The sequence below is a fragment of the Trachurus japonicus genome, chromosome 7, assembly GCF_045865225.1.
Source record: "Trachurus japonicus isolate A0001 chromosome 7, Traja_1.0".
In the NCBI taxonomy this organism is placed as follows: Eukaryota; Metazoa; Chordata; class Actinopteri; order Carangiformes; family Carangidae; genus Trachurus; species Trachurus japonicus.
Window position 1 is genome coordinate 16,843,441 of NC_140913.1, and position 25,136 is coordinate 16,868,576.

A 25,136-nucleotide genomic window follows, 5' to 3' on the forward strand; every position below is an offset into this window, starting at 1 on the left:
TCCGTTGCCTAGGTGCTAGAAGAAGCCAATTCACTTCGCCACGCCTGTACCTCAGCACTGGGCTTTCTTGACGTTGTTGTTCCTGTGAAAGGTAGGTCAAACTTTTGTTTACACACTCCACACCCAGCCCCATACCCTTAAAAAGTTAGCGTCCAAAACGGTGCCTCCATTTATCACAGCAAAAACCTCGCGGTGCTCACCAGTTGCACCAGTGCTGCCAGACGGCCACTGGAGAAAGCGATGGCCACCGTTAGCGAGCTAGCACTAGCTGGATGTTAAGTATTACCACGACAACTTTGGAGCTAACTTTGCCGACTTTGCTAACGCTGCAGGTTGTCATCGTTGTTCGTTTTGTTTATGTTCTATCTTATGAACACAACGGGGCTAGCTAGGCTGTGGTTATTAACCGAGAGCATCTTTCTGAGCTTGCATGGCTAAAAAGGAATGCATGTGGCTGTTGTCCTACAAAAACCCTCCTTTGCCCCTCCTCGTCAGACATTTTGGGGAGAGTGGTTAGCTTGAAAATAAAGACTGTTTTTAATTGTCCGAGGAAATGATTGGCAAGAAAAGAGGCGACACTATCCACTTTGCAGTAAAAGTGTAAAACTATAGTTGCTTAATGCAACGTGTTCAAGTGCAGAACAAGAAGTCGCCTGCTTAAGAGATAGACCTTTCACCCTTGTGCTGTCCATGTAAAACTCAAAACGATAACATAGCAGCAGATCACCCATACGTAATCATTGTTCAGATTTGCATAGCCCTGGGTGATGCAATGCAATTCATCTGCTCAACTGTGTGCTGGTGCATGTATAATCCGAGGTAGCTAGTCTAATCTCTGTGCTTATGACTGCAAGTCTTAACATGACTTAACAGCATTGTTCTTAAGTCTCTCTCTCTTTTTCTTTTTTTTTTTTTTTTACAGGGCAACCCAAGGACAAGAGTCGTTGGATGGTCATGGATGATTTTCAACAACAATAGTTTTGAATGAAGTTTGAAGATATGCTGTTCATTGCCAATTTGTGTGATAATATGTAGGTTATAATATTTTGCGATCGGTACTTTCATCCGTGAGGAAATCATTCATCACTCACAGATGCAGCCTCAACAAACTTAATGTATGACCATGGATCATGATGAGGTAACTTTCATTGCTGTAAATGCTGCTATTACAGATAGCACAGTGCCAGTCTCTGTGTCACTGAGGTGCTTCAGTGTTCAGTACTTTAAATGTGTGGTGGAAACCATTTCATTTCTGACATGTGTTGTTATTCTCAGAGGCTTTTTGTTTTCTAATTTGTTTTTGTCATTTATGCCACGATGGCAAGAACATAGCCAAGTTGGTTTGATGTTTAAGTACAGGCACATGAGACCCGATTCCAGACTTGGGACAATGTGTTGCTCTGGGGTGCTCAGGTTACAAACCCTACAATGTAAAGTATTGAATTCAGCAACAGGTGTTTAGTGCTAGCATGCCACTCTGATGCTGCGTGTCTCTCCTATGTGTCATGCAAATGGATCAGTTTTCAGCAGGATTAACAGACAGCCTTGCTGTTGAGCACTGCTGAATAGTTTGTCGGATCATTGTTTGGCAGAAGTAAGTAAAACACAGTTAAGGTATGACAACTGTGTTTTAAAAATCAGCATGTAATACTGTGTAGCGTAAATGTTTAAGAAATTTGAGGCTATTTGACCCTATCTATGTGAAATTTTTTATCTGTCTTTAGGTAAATGACACTTAAGCTAAATACACATCGGGCTATAACAGACAAATCTTAATAACAAGCAGCATTCCCAAGGCTACTCACTCATAAGCTTAAGTTGATGCAGGCATTTCACTTCACAACCAGCTGCTTAACATAGTAGTTAAACACTTAACTGATATGACATCAGATCCCAAAACAAATCTAGCTCCACTTTTGGGTCCTTAGGTGTGGACAGAGCTGGACCAGATTTCCATGCGGCTTCAGGAGGAAGGCTTGCCTCCATCCGCCACTGCAGAGGAGCGGCAGCGTCATCTGTGGCAACAGCTGCTCCGAAATGAGGCGCAGCTTCACTCTGCATCCAAGGAGCTGCAGACTTTACGTACCCAACAGGCCAGTGAGATGAAGGAGGTGACACACTTGGGATTTTTTGATGTTTCAATTAACCAACTGTTATTTTTTATATATTTTATTTTTATTTTTTTATCTAGTGTGCACCTTCTTTATATTGAATATAACTATAGGTTTTGAAGGTGAGGCATATTAAATGAATACTCACACAATGTAACGGGTGCTGGTTACAGCTAAATTGTTTTTTTGAGGTTTTATTTTTTTGTCTGTCAGGTGGAGAGCTATGTTGCACACATTCGTGGACTGTTGGAAGAGCGGGAGTGTCTGACTGCAGACTATGAGAGGGATAATGAACACTTGCGACATGAGCTTCACCAGATCAGACAACAACAAGGTGAATTCACTTTAGTTTAGTGTTAGCATTCTTTACCTTTGATTGTAGCCTGAGCTCTTGTTACTCCATTGTCTGCCATGCAAAGTGTAAACTCTAATTTATTACAGAGAGTCAGAGCAAAGAGCTGGCAGAGATGCTGGCTCAGGAGGATCTGGGGGAGATGGGCTTGAGCACCCCCAGTGAGCAAGTAGCTTACTTATTGGTGGAGAGGGCCACACTGCTGGAGAGGCTGGAGGCTGCAGAGAGGAGACTGGAAAGTCAGAGCCTCACTGGCAACTTGATGGAGGGACACCACCAGGTAAATGCCAGGGACCACATAGAACCACTTTCAAATGTTTTAACAGTGAATATTATGTACAGTTGTAAGTGTTCATTTTTACCATTTGCAGTGTAAATGTACAGTTTCAGTGAAAGAACACAGCCTCAGCCATTTTAAAAAACGAATGTAAAGTCTTTAGCCATTGAATTCTCAAATTAACCTATCCAAAGGCTTTGTAGTCATAGCGATTGCAATGCTTAACTATCCAAGGCAAATGCAGAAGCCATGGTTAAGACATTTTCCGTCTTTCTGTGACACGTGGACAGGAGCAAATTCACATGATGGGGGAGGAGCTAAGGCAGCATCGGGAGGATCTACAGAAAAGGATAGATAACGTGACAAAGGTAGGGTGACCCAGACCTGTGTTTGAGGTCAGGCTTTTCAGATTGAAGCCTGTGAAGAAAAAGAATTACATTTTTTTTTCACTTGAAGGACGGGGATACAACTTGATTCCTATAGTGTCTGTTGTGATCCTGCATACGGTGGTCTTTCCTCTCAGCAGTGTGCACCCCAAAGTCCATGGAAGAAGCTGTTTGGGTTGCGCAGGTCTGGTCAGAGCAAACACAATATTACCCCTGTAGGTTTCCACCTCACATTTTACACTAACTTAACAACTAACACCAATATACTAACACGATAGAGTCATATAAGGGAAGCACTGGGTTGTTTAGTGCTTCTACTTTTTGAAAGACATTCCACAGTGATGATGTGCCTTTATATCTGCATGACCACTGTTATGCAAGACACCGTTGCTTGTCTCATTAACACATCTGTCGGTATGATTTTCTAACAACTGAGGAGCGTTTGAAAAGGGTGGATTGGAGGAACAGTCATGGCATGACACTGGTAACAGCATGTATGCTTTCTGTGCCACTGGTCTCTCAATGCAGGTGAATGCTGGGATTATACTGTAAACTTTCCTACTATAACTCACTGCCTTTACCTGTTTCCAGGCCGTCGGTGATGATGAATTGCAGCCTCAGAATGCATGTCTCCTACAACAGCATGTTTGGCCAAGTGCAAGTCCAGTATTCTGTCCTGCTTTATTCCCCCACTCAAACCATTCACCACTCATTATTTTACACCAGGCCCACAGTGAGGAGATTTCCCAGGAGCGAAATGAACGCCAGCGGCTGGAGCGGGACCTGGAAGAGGCCTCGAGGCGTCTGGCGATGGCTCATCAAGACATCCGCAGACTCACCAATGAGCTTGATGTTGCCAAGAATAACAACCTAGACTCAAGTGGTATGTTGCACACTTACAGTAAAGTGTTGTGAGTTTACATGCTAGACTTTGCTATGATACATTTAAAGACTACATAGTCTTACAGTTCATTATTTTAGTATATTGTTTTTGTGCGGTTGCTTATAAGAAATACCTGCAAGGCATTGAGTACCTATGAGTGCCCTGATTTACACTTGCCACCCCAGTCCCTGGTCTACCCAGCTTGTTACTCTGACTTTTAAAATACTTAAATTTCCACTTGTTTTTCAGCTGCACATATGGTTAATAAAGCAACTCCACATTATAACCAGCGTAATTTGTTTCTGGAACTTTTTATATTAGCCAATACAGGACACCATTATCAGCATTGGAGCAGAGGTTTTATAATTGGCACAGATTTGCAGAAAGCATATTTTCTGCTTTATACAATTAAAAGTATGTTTATAATCTCAGGATCTGGGATTCAGGAAATGGTCCAAGAAGTAGAAAGCCTGAGGATTGAAGTGGACAGACTGAAACATTGTGGTGAGACAGACTTGGGTGTGACATAAATTACTGCAAGAGTAACTACCTGAGGAGGAAGTTGATGTACCTTTTTATTACTATAACTTTTTGTTCTCCAATTGGCCCTTGAACTTTAAAAGTAGGCAGTTATGTTATTGTTTTGCTCTTTTCTCTCTATGGGTAATGTTTTGGCTGAATCTTGTCAGACAACGACACAAAATCAGTAAAACTAGTTGACAAAACATCAATACCCCATTACAGCAAAACAAGAGAAACAAAAATGCATTTTCTTGGCTTTATTCATCGTCATGGATCTCTCCACAGATGTGATGAAGCTGCAACGAGCCAAAGAGCAAAATGACCGACTAGATGCTGAGAACAGAGCTCTGCGGGAGAGAGTGCGCACGATAGAATCTGAGAAGAAAAACCTCCAGGAACAGGTTGATATTTACGTCATGTATTTATTAGAATACAATTTTGAAAACCGACAAAAGGGGTTACAGCAGCTTTACATTGTTTGTTCTTGTGTTTGTTCAGTTGACGGACCAAGCAGACCAAGATTTAGTCACTGAAGAGGTTCGAAAGGACAAGAGTATTAGCAGTGAACCACAAAACAATCTTTCGGCCTTGGCAGCTCAAGAAAAGGATCACATTCACAAACGGTAAAGCCATTAATTCCCCATCAACAACAAATTGAATAACAGTGTGGTATGTTTACTGTATGTTGACATTATCAAGAATTATCCACCTGCACTTTCTTAATGAAATGATCATCATTCTCTGTTAGGTGTCAGGAGGCGATGGAGGACGGGCTTGTGCAGGTGAGGGAGTTGCAACGGCAACTCCAAAGGGTACGCAAGGAACAGGAAGAGCTGGAGGAGAGGAATGAGGAGCTGGAGGCCCTGCTGGGAGAGGCTCAGAATGCCAGCAAGGAGGAGAGTCACCGCCATGAGGGAGAACTGGAGGGACTGCACAGGAGGGTAATGAGAAGCACTAAATTCTTGCTCAAAATCTATATTCAATTTCTTAACCTTCATGGAGATTGATGTTGGAAACAGTCATCTCTAATGGCGACGTAATAATCTGAACTGGTCATGCAGATCAAAAGCCTGGAAGCAGAGTTGAAGAAGCAGGGTGTCCATGAAAAAATGATGAAGAATGGAGAAGAGGTTATATCCAATGAGTCCTACTTACAGCTGGTAAGAAATGGGTTCAACTGCTAAAATGCAAAATAAAGGGAATTTTGATAGGATCCTTGTTGTAAGCAGGAAACGGACAATGATTGTGACTGAGACAGGGACAGTCATGCATCTGTGCTGTAGAAAAATGAAAGGAAACTGTCACAGTATTTCAAATGTAATGTATCATTAGACATTGGCCGCCAGTCTGTAGAGATTAAATGATGGTGGAAAAGTTTTGATTCCTAATTTCACAGTACTTACGGTGCCTCCAATTTTTTTTTCCCACATTGTGTGAAGCACCTGAGGGACAGCAGCCAGGAGAGACTATCTCTGCTAGAGGCACGACTGACTGAAGAAAAAGACTGGAGGAAACAGCTGGAGGTTGACCTCAGTGCTGCCCAGGCTGCCTTAAAAAAAGACAAAGAGGTAAAAACTGCACATATCCAGTGCTTCATTCAACAGAAAGTGTGTAAAATTCATTTAGCAGTTTTAGAACTGTAGTCCCGATGTAAGGAGTAATTACTGGTTCAAAGAAATATTAAATGAAAGTTACAGTGGTTATGGTTATAATCTGCACACTGACTGCATATAATTCTCTCATTCTCAACACCAAAGGCTTTGCAGATAGCTGAGCGAGAGCTGAAGAAGCTGAAACTGGAGGTCAACAGCCTTCAGACAGACTGCCAACAAGGGAAAACACTCATCAAAAGCCTCACCCAAGTCAAAGGGGAAAAAGCTGTTCTGGAGGAAAAGGTTTGTTAGTTTTACATGTCTACTTTCTATTACTGACGCAAGAAATATTAAATTCAAAAAATCAAGGTGAAGTGAAAATTTTGTATGGAAATGCCTTTTGTTTATAGCCAAACATATGGCTATTGCAATTGCTGACAAAATGTTAGTGTTTTACAAAAGGATCCAGAAAACTCAGAATCAAAAATATAGTTAGAAGAATAAAATAGAAAAGTTTACAAGTATTCAGCAAATTGAAATAATCTTGACAACATGAGTGCATCCTTTAGACCAAAACTAAATTAACTCAAAAAATGTCTCCATTGTGGTGCCTGTCAGCTTGCCCAGATGGAGCGTGCCCACAGCCGACTTCAGAGTGAACTAGAGCGCTGTAAGGACAGTAATCGGACCCAGGAGGACCAGAAGGAAAGCAGGCTTCAGGTTGACCAGCTGCAGGAGCAGGCTGACCGGCTGACTGCTGAACTTAGCAGCCTCCAGACAACACACAACACACTAAGGTTTCTGTTAGTCCAGAGTTGTCCGCACAAAAAGCTGTTGACTCATGCAGTAGCGATAGAGCTACCTCTGGTACTTCAGTCTTGTCTCATGGCTAGTCACAAAATAGGATTGAACACTGGCTCTGACTTTTGTTGCATAAATACATATTTCCCAGGGATGAAATGGTATCAGAGCGGCTGCAGACTGCTGAGCTCCAAGCCAAGCTGAGCACCAGTGTCCAGGAGAAGCTGGCAGCTGAGGGGGGACGAGAGAGACTGAAGCTTGAGATACAGCATCTCAACAAGCAGCTCAAGTGGCATCAAGAGCAGCTCTCCTCTACAAAGGAAGCACTCAATAGCAGACAGAGGCTTGAACTGCCGACAGCTCGCATAGAATCTGGCCTCAGTCCTGCAGAGAGCACCAAGGATGAAAGTTCAGATCAGGTAACTATATTTCATGTCTTTAGCAGGGTAATTTGAATTTCAAGAAAAGTCATATGCGAAATAATCCCATGTGAGTAAATTAAATTAATGTTCAGGAATGGAGGCAACAGGGTAGAGTAGAGATACTGGCCTTCAACATGACAGCTCAGGTTCAAAGTGCAGCGGCCCAGCTTTGATGTCCTGGAGTAAGGCCCTGGGCCCCCACAAGCTCAGACTTTACTTTTCTTCGGTACACACATCCGAACCTTTGACCTCCTTTCGGAAAAAAATTAGCAGAAATAGAATCACCTAAATATGTGTGTGTTCTGTTTGTAGCTTTCATGTCTGAAACAGGAGCTGAATCATCTGCAAACCAAGCTGGAGGAGGAGCAGCAGCTGGCCTCTCAGCATCAGATGGCCCTGCAGGCTCAGGTCAATGAAGCCCAGGCACGCATTAAGGTATTTCTGATCATAAGACACCCGTATCAAGCCCAAACCTCCATGCTGTTTCAGATGTTCAGGTTAAAATATCTTATATGGACCCCAGTGGTGTCTTTTTGTTACTATTAATAAAGCTTTCATACAACAATAGCAATATTATGTTTCTATACTAAGTATACAAGGTAAACCTGATTTATTAACATAACTTCATTACTTATTACTGTATGTTTTGTTAACTGATATGAAATAGGCCTATGTCCTGAGTGTTTGTGATGTGTGAGAGGGTGTATATGCACATGTGTATGAATGTTTAGAACGCTATGTAAATTGATAATTCTTACCTTTCTATTGTTTTTACTTACCTGCCCAGGGGCTACGGATGGAAAGTAGTTAGTAAGCTAAATCCGGTACAAGGCATCTCTTCTCATCTCGAGACTAATGTTATTTTGTACATTGTCCCTGATATAAATAAACTTATTAAACTAAACTTGAGTCACAATATAGATTGTCCTTGTCAAATATAAATTTATTACAAATGAAAGTTGTTCAGTTTTTACTCGAGTTAGGGCTCAAGAGTACTTAATTTTAAAAATATTAATGTATTCAAAAGTACATTTTTGTGACAATACATTGTTTTTGATTGTTTCACATTTACAAAACCTAATGAGTCTGAAAAAGTAAAAAATACAGTTCACAAGTAAAGGTATTTTCCATCCATGTACAGTTGACATTTGGTAATCTTGAAGAATTTGTAGTTTTTCTGTTTTTCTTCCTCTTTTCTGTTCATACAGAATTCTGATGATCACAAAAGCTTTAGACCTACCGATTCTTGATCTTGATAATTTTCACACAATTTACCAAAAACGATGGAGAGCTCATGGGATTGGCTTGATAATTTATAATTGCCAAAATAATCATAGTTAAAGATAAGTGAAAGTGTCTCTTTCAGTCTCAACCTTGTCTGTCCTTCCTCTTCAGTTCCAGGACTCGGTGCTGAGTCAAAAGGCAGAGGAGGCTAAACAGATGAAGCAGGACTTGCAGAGGGCCCAGAGCCTGTTCACCTCAGCAGAAAGAGAGCTCCGCTACGAGAAAGAGAAGAACATGGACCTGAAGAGACACAACACTCTGCTGGATCAGGAAAAACTCAAGGTTTGTATTTAATTACAGGACACTTGGAATTTCCTTATCGTATCTGATATTTAGCACAAAATCATCACCAATATTATCATCTGTTTTTCAGTTCATGCTCTCGTTTTATGTTTCTTTTAGCTTTGTGCGGAGCTGAAGCAGGTCCAGACCAAGATGGTCCAAGTGGAACAAAGTGTCCACACTCAGGCGGCTGAGATTGAAAGTCAGCAGCAGAAAATCAGGGACCTCGAGCTGGAACTGGCACGTAACTCCACAAATCGCAGTGCCACCTCAAGTCTGCAGGAGGATCTACAGGCTGAGAGAGCGCGGCTCATTGCTGCTGATAAGAAGGTCAGTGCTCGAGCAGGGAATAATTGCCTGGTGTCCTGCTCTTCTTTCTTTAATGTTTTTTTGTTGAATAGGTTAGTTTATTTCCTTTTCAATGACATAATCTGGTGGTAGTCTGGTGGTGAAGCTATTTCATATAGTGAAAGTCAGAGAAAACTGATGATATAGGTTTATAAGTTTATTTTTGCTTTATATGGTCCTTCTCAATGTTTCTGAGTTTCTCTACACACATTACATTACTTAACCTGCATTTGAGCTGTAATAACTTTTATCCTTATCTGAATATTCACTACACGGAAGAAGCTGTTGCCTCTTAGTATTGAACTTCCAGGTTTTCATGTAGACTGATATTACTGACTTTTTCTGCCGGTGTTATGACATTTGGGCCTCATGTTGTCTGTTTGTTTTGTTGACTGAATCCTGTGGCATTGATCTGATGGCAGGTGTTGGAGCTGCAGCAACAGCTCAAGAATGCCCAGCATCAGCTGCGCGTGGAGGAGGCTCGGGCCGGTGAGAGCAGCCGCCTGGAGCGGGACAGCAGGGATCTGTCTGACACCTTGTCAGCCCTGAGAGCGCAGCAGCAGGAGGAGCACATCACCAGGTCACAAGAAATGTGGTGCTGCATGACACTGCCCACTTTTGCTTGCTCCCTGTTGTAATAATTGTGCCATAAACAACACTGTAAATTTAAAGGGGAATGGTTTTGATCCAGTCTTTCTAATGACCCTCCTATCCAACCCCCCACCCCCCTCCATTTCCACCTCAGGAAGCTGTTGGAACAGCGAGAAGAGGAGCTGCTGCAGCAGGTGCGCTCCCTGAGGCTGAAGGAGGCTTCCCTGACCAGGACCAACACGGAGATTAGCCACCGTGCCCAACAGCTGGACACCCGTCTGTCCATCCTGGAGGCTGAGTTTAACAAGGCCAGAGAGGAGGTAAAGTGGACAGTTCATGAGCTGAACTGCAGGGCTTTGCACACCTGGGACACCTGAGGTAGCTCCTAATAGGTCAATTCACATTCTGCACCATTTTTAAGATTTAGCTTAAAGGGATAGTTCACCCAAAATTCAAATTTCACTCATTATCTACTCACCCTCATGTCGACTAAGGGCTGGGAGAAGTTTCAGAGTCCTCCGTGCCTTCTCTGAGTTACAGCGGGGCTCCGTGCAGCACTGCATGTCCTATGACGGTTGTGAACGGACACCACTTTTCTTCGTCCAAAAAGACACACCAAAAACCATCCAAATACGCCAGCGTCAGTAATCGAACTGACGCCGGCGCAAATCGTGCGAGATTTGGACGGACCAGGAAGAGGAGCTTCTGCTACAAACAAGCCTGAAATTTAGACTTATTTAATTTTTTTCAGAACAATTTCTCATGTTGGGGGAATTTGATCAGTATCTGCAACCCAGTTAAGCCCCATAAGCAGAGTGACAGAATTTGTTGTACTACAGTTAAACATATATATGTTATTAAAAAACTGCAGGTATTCAGCTCTGCTTCACTTAGAGTTAACATATTTACAAGGTCAGCGTGCAGTGTGGCATTTTCATCACATTAAAGTCTTGATCCTTTTTGTGATCTATCCCCCAGGTGAGAGACGGTCAGAAATCCAGCCACAGACTGCAGGAGGAGCTGGCAGCCAGTCAACAGGAGTGTGACAGACTGCAGGGGGAGCTGCAGCAGGTTCTTCTCCAACATGACACACACGTCAGGTGAGGCAGAAACAACACCAACATTGGCTTGACGTGCACTACATTTTCTGATATGCTCGATGCAGTCATAGCATGATGGAGGCACAAGTAGAAGCTGATGCAATTGCCATGATTAATTTCCTTTTCTCTGCCAATTCAGGAAGTACAACGAAAGGCAGAGTCAGTACAAGACTAAACTGCGTCAGGCCAAGCAAGTTTTTCTCAAGACAACAGCACAGAAGGACCGTACCATCCAGAAACTGGAGAACGACCTGTTTCTGGCCTCCAGTCTCTCACACAAGGTTACACCCGTCATCACATAAGTTGACTCATTGCTTGCAAAGAAATAATAAATGTTCATGCTATTTAAGTCTGCCTCTGTTCTTTAAAAAAAATTTTTTTTATCTTTCTTCCTCTTGTCTCCTACTTGATGGCTTTCAGGACAAGGAAAGAATCCAAACAGTGATAGAGGAAAATGAGAAGCTTTTGGAGGAGAAGAGGGAACTGCTGAGGAAGATAAGTGAGGCAGAAGAAATGGGTAGCAATGGCATGAAGACCGCCTCAACTGTTCAACACAGGTATCTTCACGAATCAGTCTCACACATTACGCATTACAAATTACCTGCAGCACAGCAGTGTGAAAAGTGCTGTATAAGGCTTGATAGTTGTTGAATATTAGGATGCAATCCAAGTATCTCTTTTGGTAGAGTGTCTTTTTCAAGTGGAAATGAAGTATTACATTTTGGATATGAATATATATATAAACCAGAGGACCTCTCTGAATGAGTTAAGATAATTAATCAAAGTCAAAAAAACATGTGGAACTGTTGAAGACTATAAAAGTACTAATTCATAGGGTTTGATCAGAGTTGCTGTCTTTGTGTTATGATAATGTTATAAGTTGAACCACATGAAAGTAATGATTTTTACTATCATCAATGTGCATGTGTCAGTGAGGTCGTAAAGGAGACACTGGCTAAATTGTTATGAGTGTGAACATTCATTTGTTGAAGGGTCAACGTCTTGGAGGTGGAAAACAGACAGCTACAGGACCGAACCCTGAAGCTCTCCAATCAAGTTAGTTCCTTAGAGCGTGCCCTGAGGAACGTCCAGTCATTCTACAGTCTGGAGGTAATGGTATCTTTTGTGAGTTAAAGGAACATGACTCTTTAATAGTGGCTCATACAGAAGTAGTATTGAAGAATTTTAGTTTCAAGTGTATGCCGTTTGGCTGAAAATGGTACAAGCTGGTCATCAGCTAATGTGAAGCAGCTTGATCTCAAAGTTGGATGACAACTTCTGTTCCATTGTTGTGATCAAAGTCGATACCAAATATGTGATTAACACTCTACAGAATACCAAGAAAGTGCACCCCTCTGAGAGTCTCTGTGAGGGCGTCCTACATACATCCACACTAAGGTAAGGCATTTCTAACAGAACTCATGTTTTACTTTAAATGATTTATTGACTGGTATTTCTTATTGGTGGTGTGTCATATTTCCTGCTGTTGGTAGGAAAAATGTATAAAGCAGTGCTATGAACCTTGGTATTACTCAGTGATTCATCTACATAGAGGTTGTAGGCTTCCATTTAAATTTTTTTTTTCATTTTGTGTCACCAGTCTGACGTCAGGTTCCTGTGACCCATTGGACATTCTGGATAAAATCTGCCGTGTGAAGGTGGGCGATCGTATGCTGGTGGACGGCACCCGAGCATCTGTCTCCACACAGCAGCTATCAGAGCAGGGTTACCTGAATCTCACCTCCCCATTGGTTCCTCCAGAGGCCAGAGGCACAGAGGAGAGCTCCATTAACAGTGACAAGGTATGAGAGGTGGTGCACTCGGATGTGGCTGCTGCCTTTGTGTTTACAGCAGCAAGCTACCAGCACTTTTATTCATTGTCTGTGCTGGAGATAAAAATGAAGTACTTCTTGTTAAAATACAGTAATAATGAAAGGGGTCTTCCGTTGCAGTTCTGCTCAGGGTGATATCTCTTTTGTGTAAAGCAGATATTTGTTTGGCCTGCATTTTGATGCAGGTTCAGACTGGGAAAACTTCCAGGGAAATTATTAGGGGTTTTAAAACAAATGTCAATAATTTTCATGATATATATTCATGGGAAGAGGATGTCATTGGAGATTTGATTTGTAAGCTAGCGGACATAGTCTTTGTTGGTGTTTAAATCAACACACCAAAACAAATCAGAATGCTTAAAAGCCTTGTGTTGGTTTATGGGAAAGATTACTGTTTTTGTGTACTGTGTATGTACAGCAGTAAGGTACTTTGCACTAGTGCAGTGCAATATGAGAAAGCATTTCATGGAGGGACTAGTTTAAATTAAGCACTTTATAAGAGGTATAACTTGCGTTTACATGTGAGAAAATGTAGCAATGAGATATCAGTGTGTATGTTTCTGTAAAATTTAATCTTGGTTGTGTTTTCTATAAAAAAAAAAAATACTGCAGTGCCCAATGCTTATAGTTTTACTATGTCAAAATATCTTGACACACATCAGAATTTTAGAAGTCACTCTCTCTCTCTCTCTCTCTCACACACACACACACACACGTGTAATTTTTTTTTAAAAATACTGTTGTGGACCCACTTTATGTCTAATGAGACTGTGTGGTAAACAGAGACTTGTCATTGCTATAACTTGTTGGCTGTGGTCACTCCAGTACTTACAATGTGCAGCTTTGCTTGTAGATTTAAGGGGGAAAAAAGAAAAAAAAAAGAGTGTGTTTTATACATGGCATTAAATATGTGACATTGATTATTTCTTACCACTGGTATTACTTTGTGTCAGTAATAGAGGTATACACTGTGGAGACCATAGTCTATTTTGTTTCTTTCAATGTGCCTGAAATGATGAAGTGTTGAACTTTATCTTGCTGCTGCGTGAATACGTCCAATAACAAAAGCCTGTTTGTGACAGACATTTAAACTGAAATGTAATCAACAAGAACCTTTTGACTTTTGTTACAGTCATGTAAATACATTTTTTAAACAAAACTATTTTAATAAATAAATGTGAATAAAAAAGAAACTGTTTTTGTCCTCCATGCCACCCTGCAAAACATTTGTTGGTAAAAAATAAAAATAATAAACCCAGTTATTAGTGACGGATTTGTAACAGTCTGTTTATTAAACAAGGTAAAGATACAAAGCTTTTTTTCCTTTTTTAAACATTGATAACCTTAGTTTAACTTCTCAGTCTTGGCTGTGCATATTTAGTTTTCTAGAAACTGTATATGAAACCACAATGCAAGACAGGAAAAAGTGTAATAAATCTACGCAATATCTTTTCATAGAGAACATGGGTTAAACAGTTATCATACAGGTTACAGCTCAGGAACTCCATGCGGAAGGACAAAATAAAAATGTTTACACGATTGAATACTGCAGAACACAATACAGAGTAATGGAAATGGGATGATAAAACAGTTAAGGCTTACATGTAAATAACTGATATAAAACATGAATATTAATAACATATGGGTAGACTAAAATAATTACAGTAAGTCCATACATAAACCTTTACAAAACCCAAACAGAACATGTTTATGAAAACTTAAAAATAGGTACTATAAATGAGTAACATGTTTTACAGTACAGCAACATGTACATTTTCCCATTATCTCAAGAGAGAGAGAGTAAGTTGAAGAGGCAGGGTCTGTTGTTGGCGTAAATGTCTTTTTTCAGGCCAGTGGCTTGAGTAATAAGTTTTTATTCTTTTGAAAACATACTATATACTGTATATGTAATTTACATTATTCTCAGTTCCATCTCAAACATAACATCTAGCTGTAGCACCTTTTCTGAAGTGCCCTGAAGAACACAGGGTACCCTATTAGTACCATCCAGAGGTTAAAGTTACAGTAAAAATACAACAAACAATACTGTGTACAATAAAAAGAATACTAGGGAGAAAAAAAATTCCAAAGGAGAAACATCACCTCCACATAAACTCATAATATTGGCCTATGGAATATGACTTATACTGCAGTTTATTTCAAATGGGTAAAGCTTATTAAAAGATTTCTTTAAAAAAATCTTAACTGGGTCAGAGTACAATAACTTCACATTTTGGTCCAGTGGTTGGGTTTAAAAATTTACCACTTGAGTAAAATTGAATTTCAGCTGAAGTGTTTTTAAAAGTAGGGCTGAGTAGAGTAGAGCTGGCACAGACGCATGTGCAATGTATTCAACCTCTGCAACATATTCTTCTAAAACTAAGAAAATAAAAGTCAAAGCTTAATTGAAAGAGAAAGCAGACACACACCTTTACAAGATTTGCTTTCTCTTAAAACCTCAACACGGTTCATATATGGCACAAGTTAATGGGATGTGAGGAAAACATGTTAAAAGCAGTGTTTCTTTGATCGTGATGATCATAAAGGTGCCATGATGGTGAACATCAAATGAAGTGAAAGATATTGGAAATTAAAAAAAAAAAAAACATTCATCTTTCTTCCCTTCCACGTTGCTCTGTTTTGTTTTGTTTTTCTTTTTTGTGCCTTCCCAAGTCAATAATACAACTTCTTAATACAATCATTAAATGTTTAAATTGTCATCTACCGATTGCCTTTCTTCAAATTTAGATGACCCTGTAAATGTGTACTAGCACAGAAATGTGAGTAAAAGCAAATAAAGGAACAGAAAAAGACTGGTATTTCTACACAGTCAGTACTCTTAGCTGCCACAAGTAATGCCCTTTGGCATTTTCCATCCAACAAGATTGAAACAATTTGAGCCAAAACCACAAGGCCTAAAAGTGCTTTAAGATTATCTTTGGATGTCTCCAGAATACACCCAGCAAACATTTTTCTACTTTCTCAATTCTTTATAAGGGCAAATATCATCTGGCACATTTTAGAAACCCATTTCATGGAAGAGGAAAAAATACAACTAACTAAAACATTTCCAATGGCCAATGCATCCGGCAGTTTACATGACGCTTACGAAAGTGCTCATTAAATCTGACACAGGACATTCTTTGCCACTCGATCCTCCGGAAAACATCTAGCTGTATTGTTACATTCACAAAATAACGCTGTGCTCATTTTTGACTGACAGCCTGCGTCAAGATGATTGGAGGCATCCACTTACTGAATCTAGCACTGAATGCTTATGGAGCATTCAGAAAGTATTCAGACCCCCTCACTTCTTTACATTTAGTTCTTTTGCAGCCTTATGCAGTCATTGAAGTTCACTTTTTCACGTCATCAGTTTGCACACAGTTTGCCCCCACAATGACAAAGTGAAAACACAATTTTAGAAATATTTGAAACTGTATTGAAAAGGAAAAACTGAAATATCACATTGACAAAAGTATTCAGACGCTTTGAACTAACACTTGAAATTACAAGCTCAGGTTCCTCCCATTTTTTGTGATCATCTTTAAGATGCTTCCACATCTTGACAGGAGTCAGCCTGTGGTAAATTAAGCTGAGTGGACAAGATGTGGAGAGGCACACACCTGTCTATATGAAGGACTCACAGCTGACATCAGATCAAAGGAAACGCCACAAAGTGAAGAAGAAACTGCCTGCAGGATTTAGAGACAGGGTTGTGTCGAGACACAGATCTGGAGAAGGCTGCGAAAATGTCCTGCTGCACTGAAGACTCCTGAGAGCAGAGTGGCCTCCATCAATCCTCATGGAAGAAGGCTGCAACAACCAGGAATGTAGCTCAAAACAATGGTTACTCTGGCATGGATGGATGGAAGACATTTCCAGAAGGTCAGCACTCCACTGATCTGGGCTTTATGGTAGGGTGGCAAGATGGAAACATCTCCTGACTGAAAGGAAAATGGAACCTGCTTAGAAGAAGGAGTCTCTGTTCACTGCTTTGATGAAACCAGGATTGAACTGTTTGGCATCATGTCAGGCTGTGGTAGTGTTTCTCAGTGGCAAAATATAGAGGGATCCTTGATGAAAACCTGATCCAGTGCTCAGGACCTCAGACTGGGACACCTTAGAACCAACTCCAGACTGTACCTCCTGTTAAAGGTGCTTCAACTAAGTACTGAGTAAAGAATACTGAATACTTCATATCAACGATTGTTGTTTCGCTTTGTCATTGTGATGGACTGAGTGTAGGTTGATGAGTAAAGTGTACAAATGAGTTTAGCGTAAGACTCTTTCAGAGGAAAATGTAGCAGAAAAGGGAAGTGGTCTGAATACTTTCTGGATGCACTGTATGTCAGCTGTCATAATGCTAAAGTAAGCCTTATGTAGATGGCCATGGGTGCAGGGCCTCGTAAGCTGCAGCCAAACCTAGACTGTGAATCCGACCTGCTCCTGAGCAGCCGTGGAACTCAGATGAGGGAGATGCGTATGGGGATGCTGGGGGACTCGGTCCTCTGGGGTGACTGGTGGCTCACTAGGTGCTCCACCACCGTGTGTTTGGACATGTGCTTCATAAGGTAGGTCTCCTGTAAAGACATGAAAACACACCACATGGTCCGAGATGAAATTAGCCACCATTACATCTTTCCTCACTGTTATGTCTAAAAGTTGAGCTAAATGGAAACTTGCCAAAACGCATCAGATGAAAAGATTTTAAAATATATATACTTTTTATATGCTTTAAAAAAAAGATACCTGTTTAGTTGTGACATGTAATAATGGACAAACAAAACTTTACACACAGTTCAACCAAACATTACAAAAACAGATTGTTATCTCTGATCAACAGAACATACTGTCAGTCTTCGAGAGATTACCAAATGTGATTTATTGAAAATCATTTTGACTGAACTAGTACTTGGTAGATCCCTGTGTACCAAAATAAGAGTTAGGTGCCCTTAATTGTACCAAAGAAACTCCACTGCTTCTCTGTATGTTTTAACAGGAGGATGAGCATGTTGAATTTCTAAATGTCAAAAACAGGAAACAGCTCCTTTTCAGCCCAAGTGAGAAAGTATCATCAAAGGTCATCAAGACACGCTCAGATAACAAACAGATAACAGGATTTACTCACTGAGGTGTACGCCCGGCCACACATGCTACAGCAGTAGGCCTTAGCATTTTTGATGGCGTGTGCTGACAAGTGGATCTGCAATGATGCTGAGTCTGAGTAGGCACGGTAGCAGTTAGGACATTTGTAGGGCTTGTCTTTATTATGCTGCCTCTGGTGAGACTGTCATGGAGAAGGAAAACAAAAACAGGAATTGCAAAAATGAGATCACCTGCTTAGATTCCTTTTACTTTTTACTTTGTGTTTTACGGTACATCCGTGTAACCATGCACCGACCTGGAGGTTGGACAGCTGGGTAAAAGCCTTTTCACATCCTGGGTGAGCACACTTATACGGCCTGTCGCCAGTGTGGATTCTGCGGGAAAAGAAGCAGATAACAGATAAAGGTCAGAGATTAGTCAATTTTAGCACTTTAATGTCTGGGGTGAAAGAGAGAGATAGCAATGAAACCACAGTTTGAGTACTGCAAACAAGATCAAAGCCTTTTTCGTCGTAGAGGCAAACAAACTCCATTGTTTTACCACATATTCTTGTGAAAACCAAAACCATTAATGTAATTCCCCAAAGTGAAGACGTATAAATAGACAGATTCTGCTTAAACTAGAATCACCTCCTCCTGGGTGTACGCCCCCGCCACCCACGTCTCAGGTCACATCTTTGTCGATCCAGACTCATGTCAGATATGAATATTTGTGTGAAATTCTGTCCTCGAAAGTAAGTTAGTTAAAAAAAGAAAATGAAAAAACGAAGCGAAGGTGCAACCTGAATTTCTCTTGTCTTTTTCTGAATTCTCGTTCACATGTGTGCTTGACCTCATGACGTTTTCCATCCAGGTTCAAGCGTGAGGAGTTAGAGACGTTATTTTGACATTTCGATATTTGCAGCCCAAGTGAAGTGAAGTTTCAAGTAATTCTCTGAGGTGTTCTGGAGACACTTGTGTCCACAAGGCTAAAATCACGTTTTGTGCAGACGGCATGACCTTTATCTTTTCAACTTTGACCTATAGCCACCAAATTCTAATCACACTGTCCAGTTTGACCTTTTTACTACATTTACAGAAGTCCCCTTGGGGTGTTGTGGGGACATTGCGCTCACAAGGCTAGAACCAGCTTTTGTGAGGTCACCATGACCTTGGCCTTGGATCAGATCAGTTCATCTTTGATTTTAATGCAAACATTTGTGCCAAAATTTGAGGAAGTTCCATCAAGGCGTCCACAAGGATGGGATGGACAACCTGAAAGGCAGGTGAAATGACTTTCAGAATGTCTTGGACAGTGATAATCTGTGATCACTGGGTGCTAACTTTCCTTGTCGAGTTAACGGAACAGTTAATAGGCTTCACAGTTACTCTTTGAGGACTATTTCTACTTTCCACTCTGAGTTGAATCTCTGTGTTCACAGCTGGACCGACCTGGTGTGCTGCTGCAGGTGTGACAGCTGACGGAACGAGTTCTCACAGTAGGAGCAGTGATAGGGTTTGATCCCCAGGTGGATGCGCAGGTGCTGAGACAGGTAGGAGGCGTTGGCAAATGTCTTGGAGCAGTGGGGACACTTGTGTGGTTTGGCCTCCGTGTGGGACTTGGAGTGAATCTGCATCTCTGACTTGGTTAAGAAGGTGAGTGGGCACACTTTGCATCTTTGAGAGAAAAAAATAAGATAAACATAATCAGTTTGTGCTGCCGCCATCAAGTTTAAGAGACTATACGGCACAACATCATTCGGTCTTAACAGAACAAACACCTCGGTCATTTTCAAAGTGAATAAAGCAAAGCAAGCAATTTTGAATCATAATCAACATCCAGAAGCACTGAGTCCCAACCACAGTCAGAGTAGAGGTTAATTCAAAATAAGCAGTCGGTGGTTTAGTATTCAATTATTTAGGAGAAAATCCCACAGATCTGTGTACCTGTAAATTGTGTTTAAGTTTTGGAAGCTTGATTTTACTACAGGGTTTTACTATGGAAAACAAAGTGAACATTGATTAAGTTTGGCAGCTGGAAACCAGACCACTTAGACTCACTGCCTCTGAAACCTCAAGTTAAAATGTTTTCTCAGATCATGCTAGGTGAATTATGGCTTTGTGTTGAGGTCTCAGTGAAGAGCATATCTCAGTCATCTGCTTAAAACCAGACTTATCAGTGGCGTTTAGCTCACTTGGCAGAGCTGCCGCCCCATGTTGAGGCTACAGTCCTCACTGCAGGTGGCCCCGGTTTGAATCCCGCATCAGGCAGCCCTTTCCTGCATGTCATTTCCCCTCTCTGCCTCCCCATTTCCTGTCTCTCTCTCCACTGTGCTATCGATTAAAGGCAATAAAAAGCCCCAAAAATATACTTAAAAAAACAAAAACAAAAAAAACAGACTTATCTTAGGTGAATACATACTGATCGTGGCAGACCACAATTGAATCTGTGAATTGTCTTTGTGTGATCAAATCCATCACTCACAGCAGCTTCCAGTGTCTAACCTGTAAGTTTTGCCCTCTTTGGGTGCAATAGTGACACAGCCTTGGTCAGCTAGGATGGGGTACGGTACCACCAGCAGAGGACCGGACGGGTTTTCAGCTTTGATCTTCTTCCGTCCCCGGGGCGCCTTGGGTGGAGGTCCCAACAGTCCCGCCAGACCTCCGGCCTTCATGTGGTCCATGCCGGGACCACTGGCCAGCCCAGATATGATATTCACAGAGGGGGCGCCACCCAGGCGGTTCTGGCTGCTGGAGGTGGGAGTTGTGGGGGTCAGGGCCTCCGAGGTGCTGTGGCTGTCGGGTCGGGATGAAGGAGCCAGACCTGTGGAAATTGGGAGCCACAACTATTTTAAACAGCACTACACATGACCTGAGAAGCTTCAGTGTGCACCAGTGTTTGTGTATCCTCTAGCTTTTGTGTAACCATGTAACCATGTGTACCAGCGATTTTAGATTTCTCAGTTTATATTTCCCTGCAGCCACTTGCTCCCATGGCTGGAAGAGTTGGAAACATGCATTGACATTTCTAGAGCACAGAAGCACAGTTAGGAAATATGTGGTTAGTAGTAAGCTGGCTAAAAAGTGCAAAGGCACTGATGTGGTTATGTGCCTTCATGTCAGTATGTACCCTCAACACCTACCTTAAAACCAAAGCCTATTAGAATATTTGATGTTTTATATGCCTGTCAACTGTGTCTTCAGTTGTAGCTGTGTGTATCATTTTCCATCTGGTGTGATGATATCCTACACTCAGATTGTATTAATAACAGACTGTCATACCTGAGCGATGGTTGATCCGGGCTGCTTGGTCACTGAGTTGTCTCATGTGCCAGTCTTCCCACAATCCTTTGGCCTTCACTGCCGATTTGTCGTCCATATTGCCATCTGGAAGTTATCATGTGAAGGCATTTTAGTCAAATAGCGGTAGATTGTGTTTTGAAACAGACAAGCTTCTCACTGACTTCAGCTCAGAGACAGTCATTTATCAGAATATGCCAGCCAGTGTCCTGCGTGCATTATAGTGTTTAATGTCGCCTTGATGAGGATGGTTATGCAGTTACTTTTCCTGGATAAAACACTGTCTAAAATTAGCAGCGTCCTGATTTGAACATTAAATATCTGATCAAGCAACAGAAAGAATAGACAAAAAGACCAAAAAAAATCTGAACAATCACACAACGCCAACTTTGGATACAGGACAAATTTTGATAGTTGATGCAGTAAAAATATATTGTACCCAGGCCTACAAATGATGAAGACTATACCTGGTCCAGAGCTGGAGGCGGAGCGGGCGTGCAGAGCGATGTCCGGCTGACCAGAGCCCTGTGGCTGCGGGTGATGGCCCGGCACCTGCTGAGGCTGGGGCTTCTGCACTGACATGCCGTGCTGCGCGCTACCATCCGGGGATGAGCTGGGCACCAGCAGAGGCTGCTGGGAAGGGGTAGAGGTAGGCGGCAGGTGCAGGGGTCGGATCTTCTCAGCCATCAGCTGCTCCTTGATCTTGTTAATGAGCACCAGGTTATCCAGCTGAAAGGGTTAACGGGTCATGCTCAACAGAAAACAGCTACCGTGTGTGAATGTCATTCACGCCCCAAAAAACACATCCCAGGACAATAAACAGTGACCAGCACACAGTACAAGAATATTATTATTATTATTATTATCATCAATTTATCATTATTATTTATTTGTAAAGAAGGAACAGGGACAAATTGTTGTTTCAGTGACTGGTGCTGAATGGCTGAAAAGACATTCACACATGGAAACAAATGACAATGAAAGCTGGAAACATCCCAATTATTACATGTTAAAAGTGAACTTACCTGGCCGGGCATGGATGGAGGGGGTGGCCAGAAATACGGGTTGTTAAATCGAGGCTCTGCCATCCTAAAAAGAAATGACATTCACTTTAGTTACATTCAGTGAGCCATTATATCACTTCAGGAGGATGGAACACAATTTTTCTAAACAACAATGTGTTTAAATATTCTAAACAAAATCTGCAGGCAAAGGGTGCTAATGTGACAGACAGTAACTGTGAAGATAAGAAGAAAAAAATTGACACATTTAACCACAATCACAAACAGGTTTCATGTGCAGTAGAAAGTTCCATAGATTCATTTCATTGGTTTCTGCAGTATCTTATTCCCCACCATCTGTTTATGCACTTCCATACATGATCACATCATTGTAAGCCATTGAAAACAATTGTTAGAGGTAAACTCAAGCCAATCCACTGTCCTTACAGGGTGAGTCTGAAAAACATTCAAGATGCAACTGGAGAATTTTAAAGAGGCAGCTTCATAAATGTTATTAAAAAATATAGTGGTTGCATTATGTTATTTCCTGTTCCTTTTATGACAAAAACATGATTGTTTTTTTTATACTGATAAAAAGTTTGATTAATCTAGTGACAATTTTCACCACAGATAAGTATGTACATGTATAAGGTTACACTTGTCTTCTTTGTTTTGATATTGTCTGCCCGTGCCCATGTAGTTGTGAGTTCTTACTGTGTTTTTGTTGTGTAGGTACCTAGGACTACGGAATGAAATTTAGCATTTGTGTTAAAGCAGAAGTAAGCGATCCGGTTGTTTTGGCTAACTTCTTGTCAGCCGGTGGAGTTAGCAGCCCCCGCCCTCGTCATGGATCTATTGGTCCTCGTCCCTACATCACCACATTCACGCGCATCCCTTGGCTGCACAGTGCACACACAGACAGCCCTTCATGCCGTTCTCTCTCCTCATTGGATAAAGGTTGTAGGATACAAGGAAATAAAATTAAAGTTTTCTCCTCGGCTTACAGCAGAGCAGAGTGACTGACAGACCCGTGTTCCGGACCAAACACTCTATGTATAAGTGATTGCTGTCGGAAGATATAACTATTTAAGACTTAGGCTATATTAACACAAATATTCCGCTTACTTCTGCTTTAAGTCTGGCGCATTTACATTGATGTTTAGCAATGTTGAATGATGTGCATTGTCCCAATTTAATAAATAAATAAATGAAATGAAATTTTTGTTAACTTGAATAAATCATAAATAGTTTTTTTTTTTTTTGTCAAACTAGATTTGGGCTCAAAAGTTCACTCAAATGAGTGAACTTTTCCACTTCCTTTAGTGGTACTACTACCACTACCATGTAATGTTACATTTTTGGGCTTTCATCCATGTGTTAGTCTTAGTCAACAGATTTGTTTTGTTTTTCACAGTTATGGCCCAGCTGACACACAGATAACTCCATCCACAGAGGAAGACAGTGACGTGTGGGTGTAAAAACACAGCAATTTGATCTTTAGTTCTATTTTCTTTAACACAAAAGAACCTATTGAAGATATTTAATGTGTTTGAAGGGGCTGCAGTCACCCTTAAAATAAAAATGATTAATTAATTAAAAATAGTACATAGGCCAGTGAAATCATAAACTGGTTGTCATTAAGGTCAAAGCTCATTTGAAGCTGTATTATATTGGTGCTTTCTACAGTGGGGACCTGCAGTGTAAATTACTGCACAGTCAAACTATCACCTTTAAACTTAACACAGCTCCAAAAAATAAACATTACCCAGAAATACGTGTCTCGCGGTAATGTAAGTTTTACACAGAGTACAGAGCTGCTCAGCTTTGGACATTTAGCCATTCTGATTCTTTTGTCTAACAGTGAAATACTGAAAATAAGTGCACGTCGCTTTAAATATCCTGATAAACGCAAAGAAAAAAAAAACTTTCCATTCTTTGACTTTTCGGACATGTCCTCTGTCAGACTGCACCTCTGGACCCGGACTGATGGAGGATTTGCACGGAGCGAGCCTCCCGGGGGCGACTCAGACATTCTCAGACAGTTTTCTTAAAACATTTCCAGACAAAAGAGAAACAAAAATGGCAGCCTTATTTTTATAAGGCGGGACGCCATATTCTGCAGACCCCAAAAAATTTAGGAGCATGAACATGTTGTCGTGAGGAGTATACTGGGGGAGAGGAAGCGGCCGACGCAGACACAAAGGTGTGTTTATCATGTCAAAGGCATGAATGATTGTTTACGGCGAATTGCAGGTTTGAATAGCCCGGCCTCCCCACCTCTTAAAAAAACTGACACTTCCTACAACAACCATGCCCTGCAAAAAAAAAAAAAAAAAGCACGGAAACGGACAAGATGCAGGCTCGACCCAAACAGCACACACATCGACTTAAAAAAAAAAAAAAAAAAAAAAAAACACCGTAGCGATGCGTTAAGGTCAAAACACAACCGGCGCACAATGCCTCGTCTGCCCGGAGCCGCCGTGCCATCTTAACCAAATTTCACTTTTTAGGGGCTGCTGCTTTTTTTCCTCCACATTCTGCAACTTTTGAACGAATCAAAGGGCAGCAATTGCACAATGTGCACAATGCACGCATTTGAGGAGCCTATATCGCTTATCGCAGAAATGCACGAGCAGTGAAGACACGTAAAAGACATGCACAAATACCTTGTGTTCCTGATTGCAGATATTGTCTTGCGAGTACAGCTATAATATAAAAGGTTGATGTTCTTTCTGCCTGCCTCCAGTCGGACCACCGCTTCCGGGTCGCTTTGTTCACTTCTGGGTGCCGCTGCAGGCTCAACACAGCAGAGACACACAGGGAAATGATCTGCCCATGTTGCTTTTGGATGATTTTTTTTTTTGTACACGATGACCTACTTTATTCACATTTTAATGGACACAGCGTTTTCTGATGAATTTAGAAACGGTTCTTCGGCGCAGTTTTAGGGTTGGGTTTAGCATAC

The 25,136-nt window shown here is 41.3% G+C and overlaps 2 protein-coding genes across 6 annotated transcripts; one reads left to right on the forward strand and one right to left on the reverse strand.

Moving 5' to 3' along the window:
- On the forward strand, positions 1-15,838 carry ccdc30 (coiled-coil domain containing 30). Of its 4 annotated transcripts, XM_085781602.1 has the most exons (28): positions 1-91; positions 923-1,138; positions 1,929-2,111; positions 2,325-2,445; positions 2,553-2,743; positions 3,031-3,108; positions 3,264-3,341; positions 3,853-4,009; positions 4,442-4,513; positions 4,817-4,932; positions 5,030-5,154; positions 5,280-5,472; positions 5,593-5,691; positions 5,971-6,099; positions 6,289-6,426; positions 6,742-6,920; positions 7,076-7,343; positions 7,659-7,781; positions 8,742-8,912; positions 9,033-9,242; positions 9,683-9,840; positions 10,006-10,171; positions 10,830-10,951; positions 11,091-11,232; positions 11,372-11,508; positions 11,944-12,061; positions 12,285-12,349; positions 12,552-15,838. In XM_085781602.1, exons 2-28 carry the CDS (start codon positions 1,118-1,120, stop codon positions 12,757-12,759), a joined length of 3,768 nt encoding a protein of 1,255 aa, XP_085637728.1. In that variant the 5' UTR covers positions 1-91; positions 923-1,117; the 3' UTR covers positions 12,760-15,838. The 4 variants fall into 4 exon arrangements, with proteins under 4 accessions (XP_085637728.1, XP_085637731.1, XP_085637730.1 ...); XM_085781605.1 differs by lacking the exon at positions 3,264-3,341; XM_085781604.1 differs by lacking the exon at positions 4,442-4,513 and having other exon boundaries at positions 2-91.
- znf362b (zinc finger protein 362b) lies at positions 14,056-24,988 on the reverse strand. Of its 2 annotated transcripts, none has more exons than XM_085781607.1 (9): positions 24,838-24,988; positions 22,196-22,259; positions 21,638-21,899; positions 21,153-21,257; positions 20,376-20,694; positions 19,323-19,547; positions 18,188-18,266; positions 17,915-18,073; positions 14,056-17,366 (listed from the first exon to the last, which is right to left on the reverse strand). In XM_085781607.1, the coding sequence occupies exons 2-9, from the start codon at positions 22,256-22,258 to the stop codon at positions 17,250-17,252; spliced, it is 1,329 nt and encodes a 442-aa protein (XP_085637733.1). In that variant the 5' UTR covers position 22,259; positions 24,838-24,988; the 3' UTR covers positions 14,056-17,249. The 2 variants fall into 2 exon arrangements, with proteins under 2 accessions (XP_085637733.1, XP_085637734.1); XM_085781608.1 differs by having other exon boundaries at positions 21,638-21,872; positions 24,838-24,984.
- Between the last annotated feature and the right edge of the window lie 148 nt (positions 24,989-25,136).

Bases quoted from the DNA above. Each gene is read 5' to 3' on its own strand.
- ccdc30 (XM_085781602.1), top strand. From the start codon at position 1,118: ATGACCATGGATCATGATGAG. The intron at 2,744-3,030 runs GTAAATGCCAGG...ACACGTGGACAG, and splicing joins TGATGGAGGGACACCACCAG to GAGCAAATTCACATGATGGG. The intron at 6,427-6,741 runs GTTTGTTAGTTT...GGTGCCTGTCAG, and splicing joins AAGCTGTTCTGGAGGAAAAG to CTTGCCCAGATGGAGCGTGC.
- znf362b (XM_085781607.1), bottom strand. From the start codon at position 22,258: ATGGCAGAGCCTCGATTTAACAACCCGTATTTCTGGCCACCCCCTCCA. The intron at 21,900-22,195 runs GTAAGTTCACTT...TAACCCTTTCAG, and splicing joins CTCCATCCATGCCCGGCCAG to CTGGATAACCTGGTGCTCAT. The intron at 19,548-20,375 runs GTTAGACACTGG...TTTCTCTCAAAG, and splicing joins AAAGAGGGCAAAACTTACAG to ATGCAAAGTGTGCCCACTCA.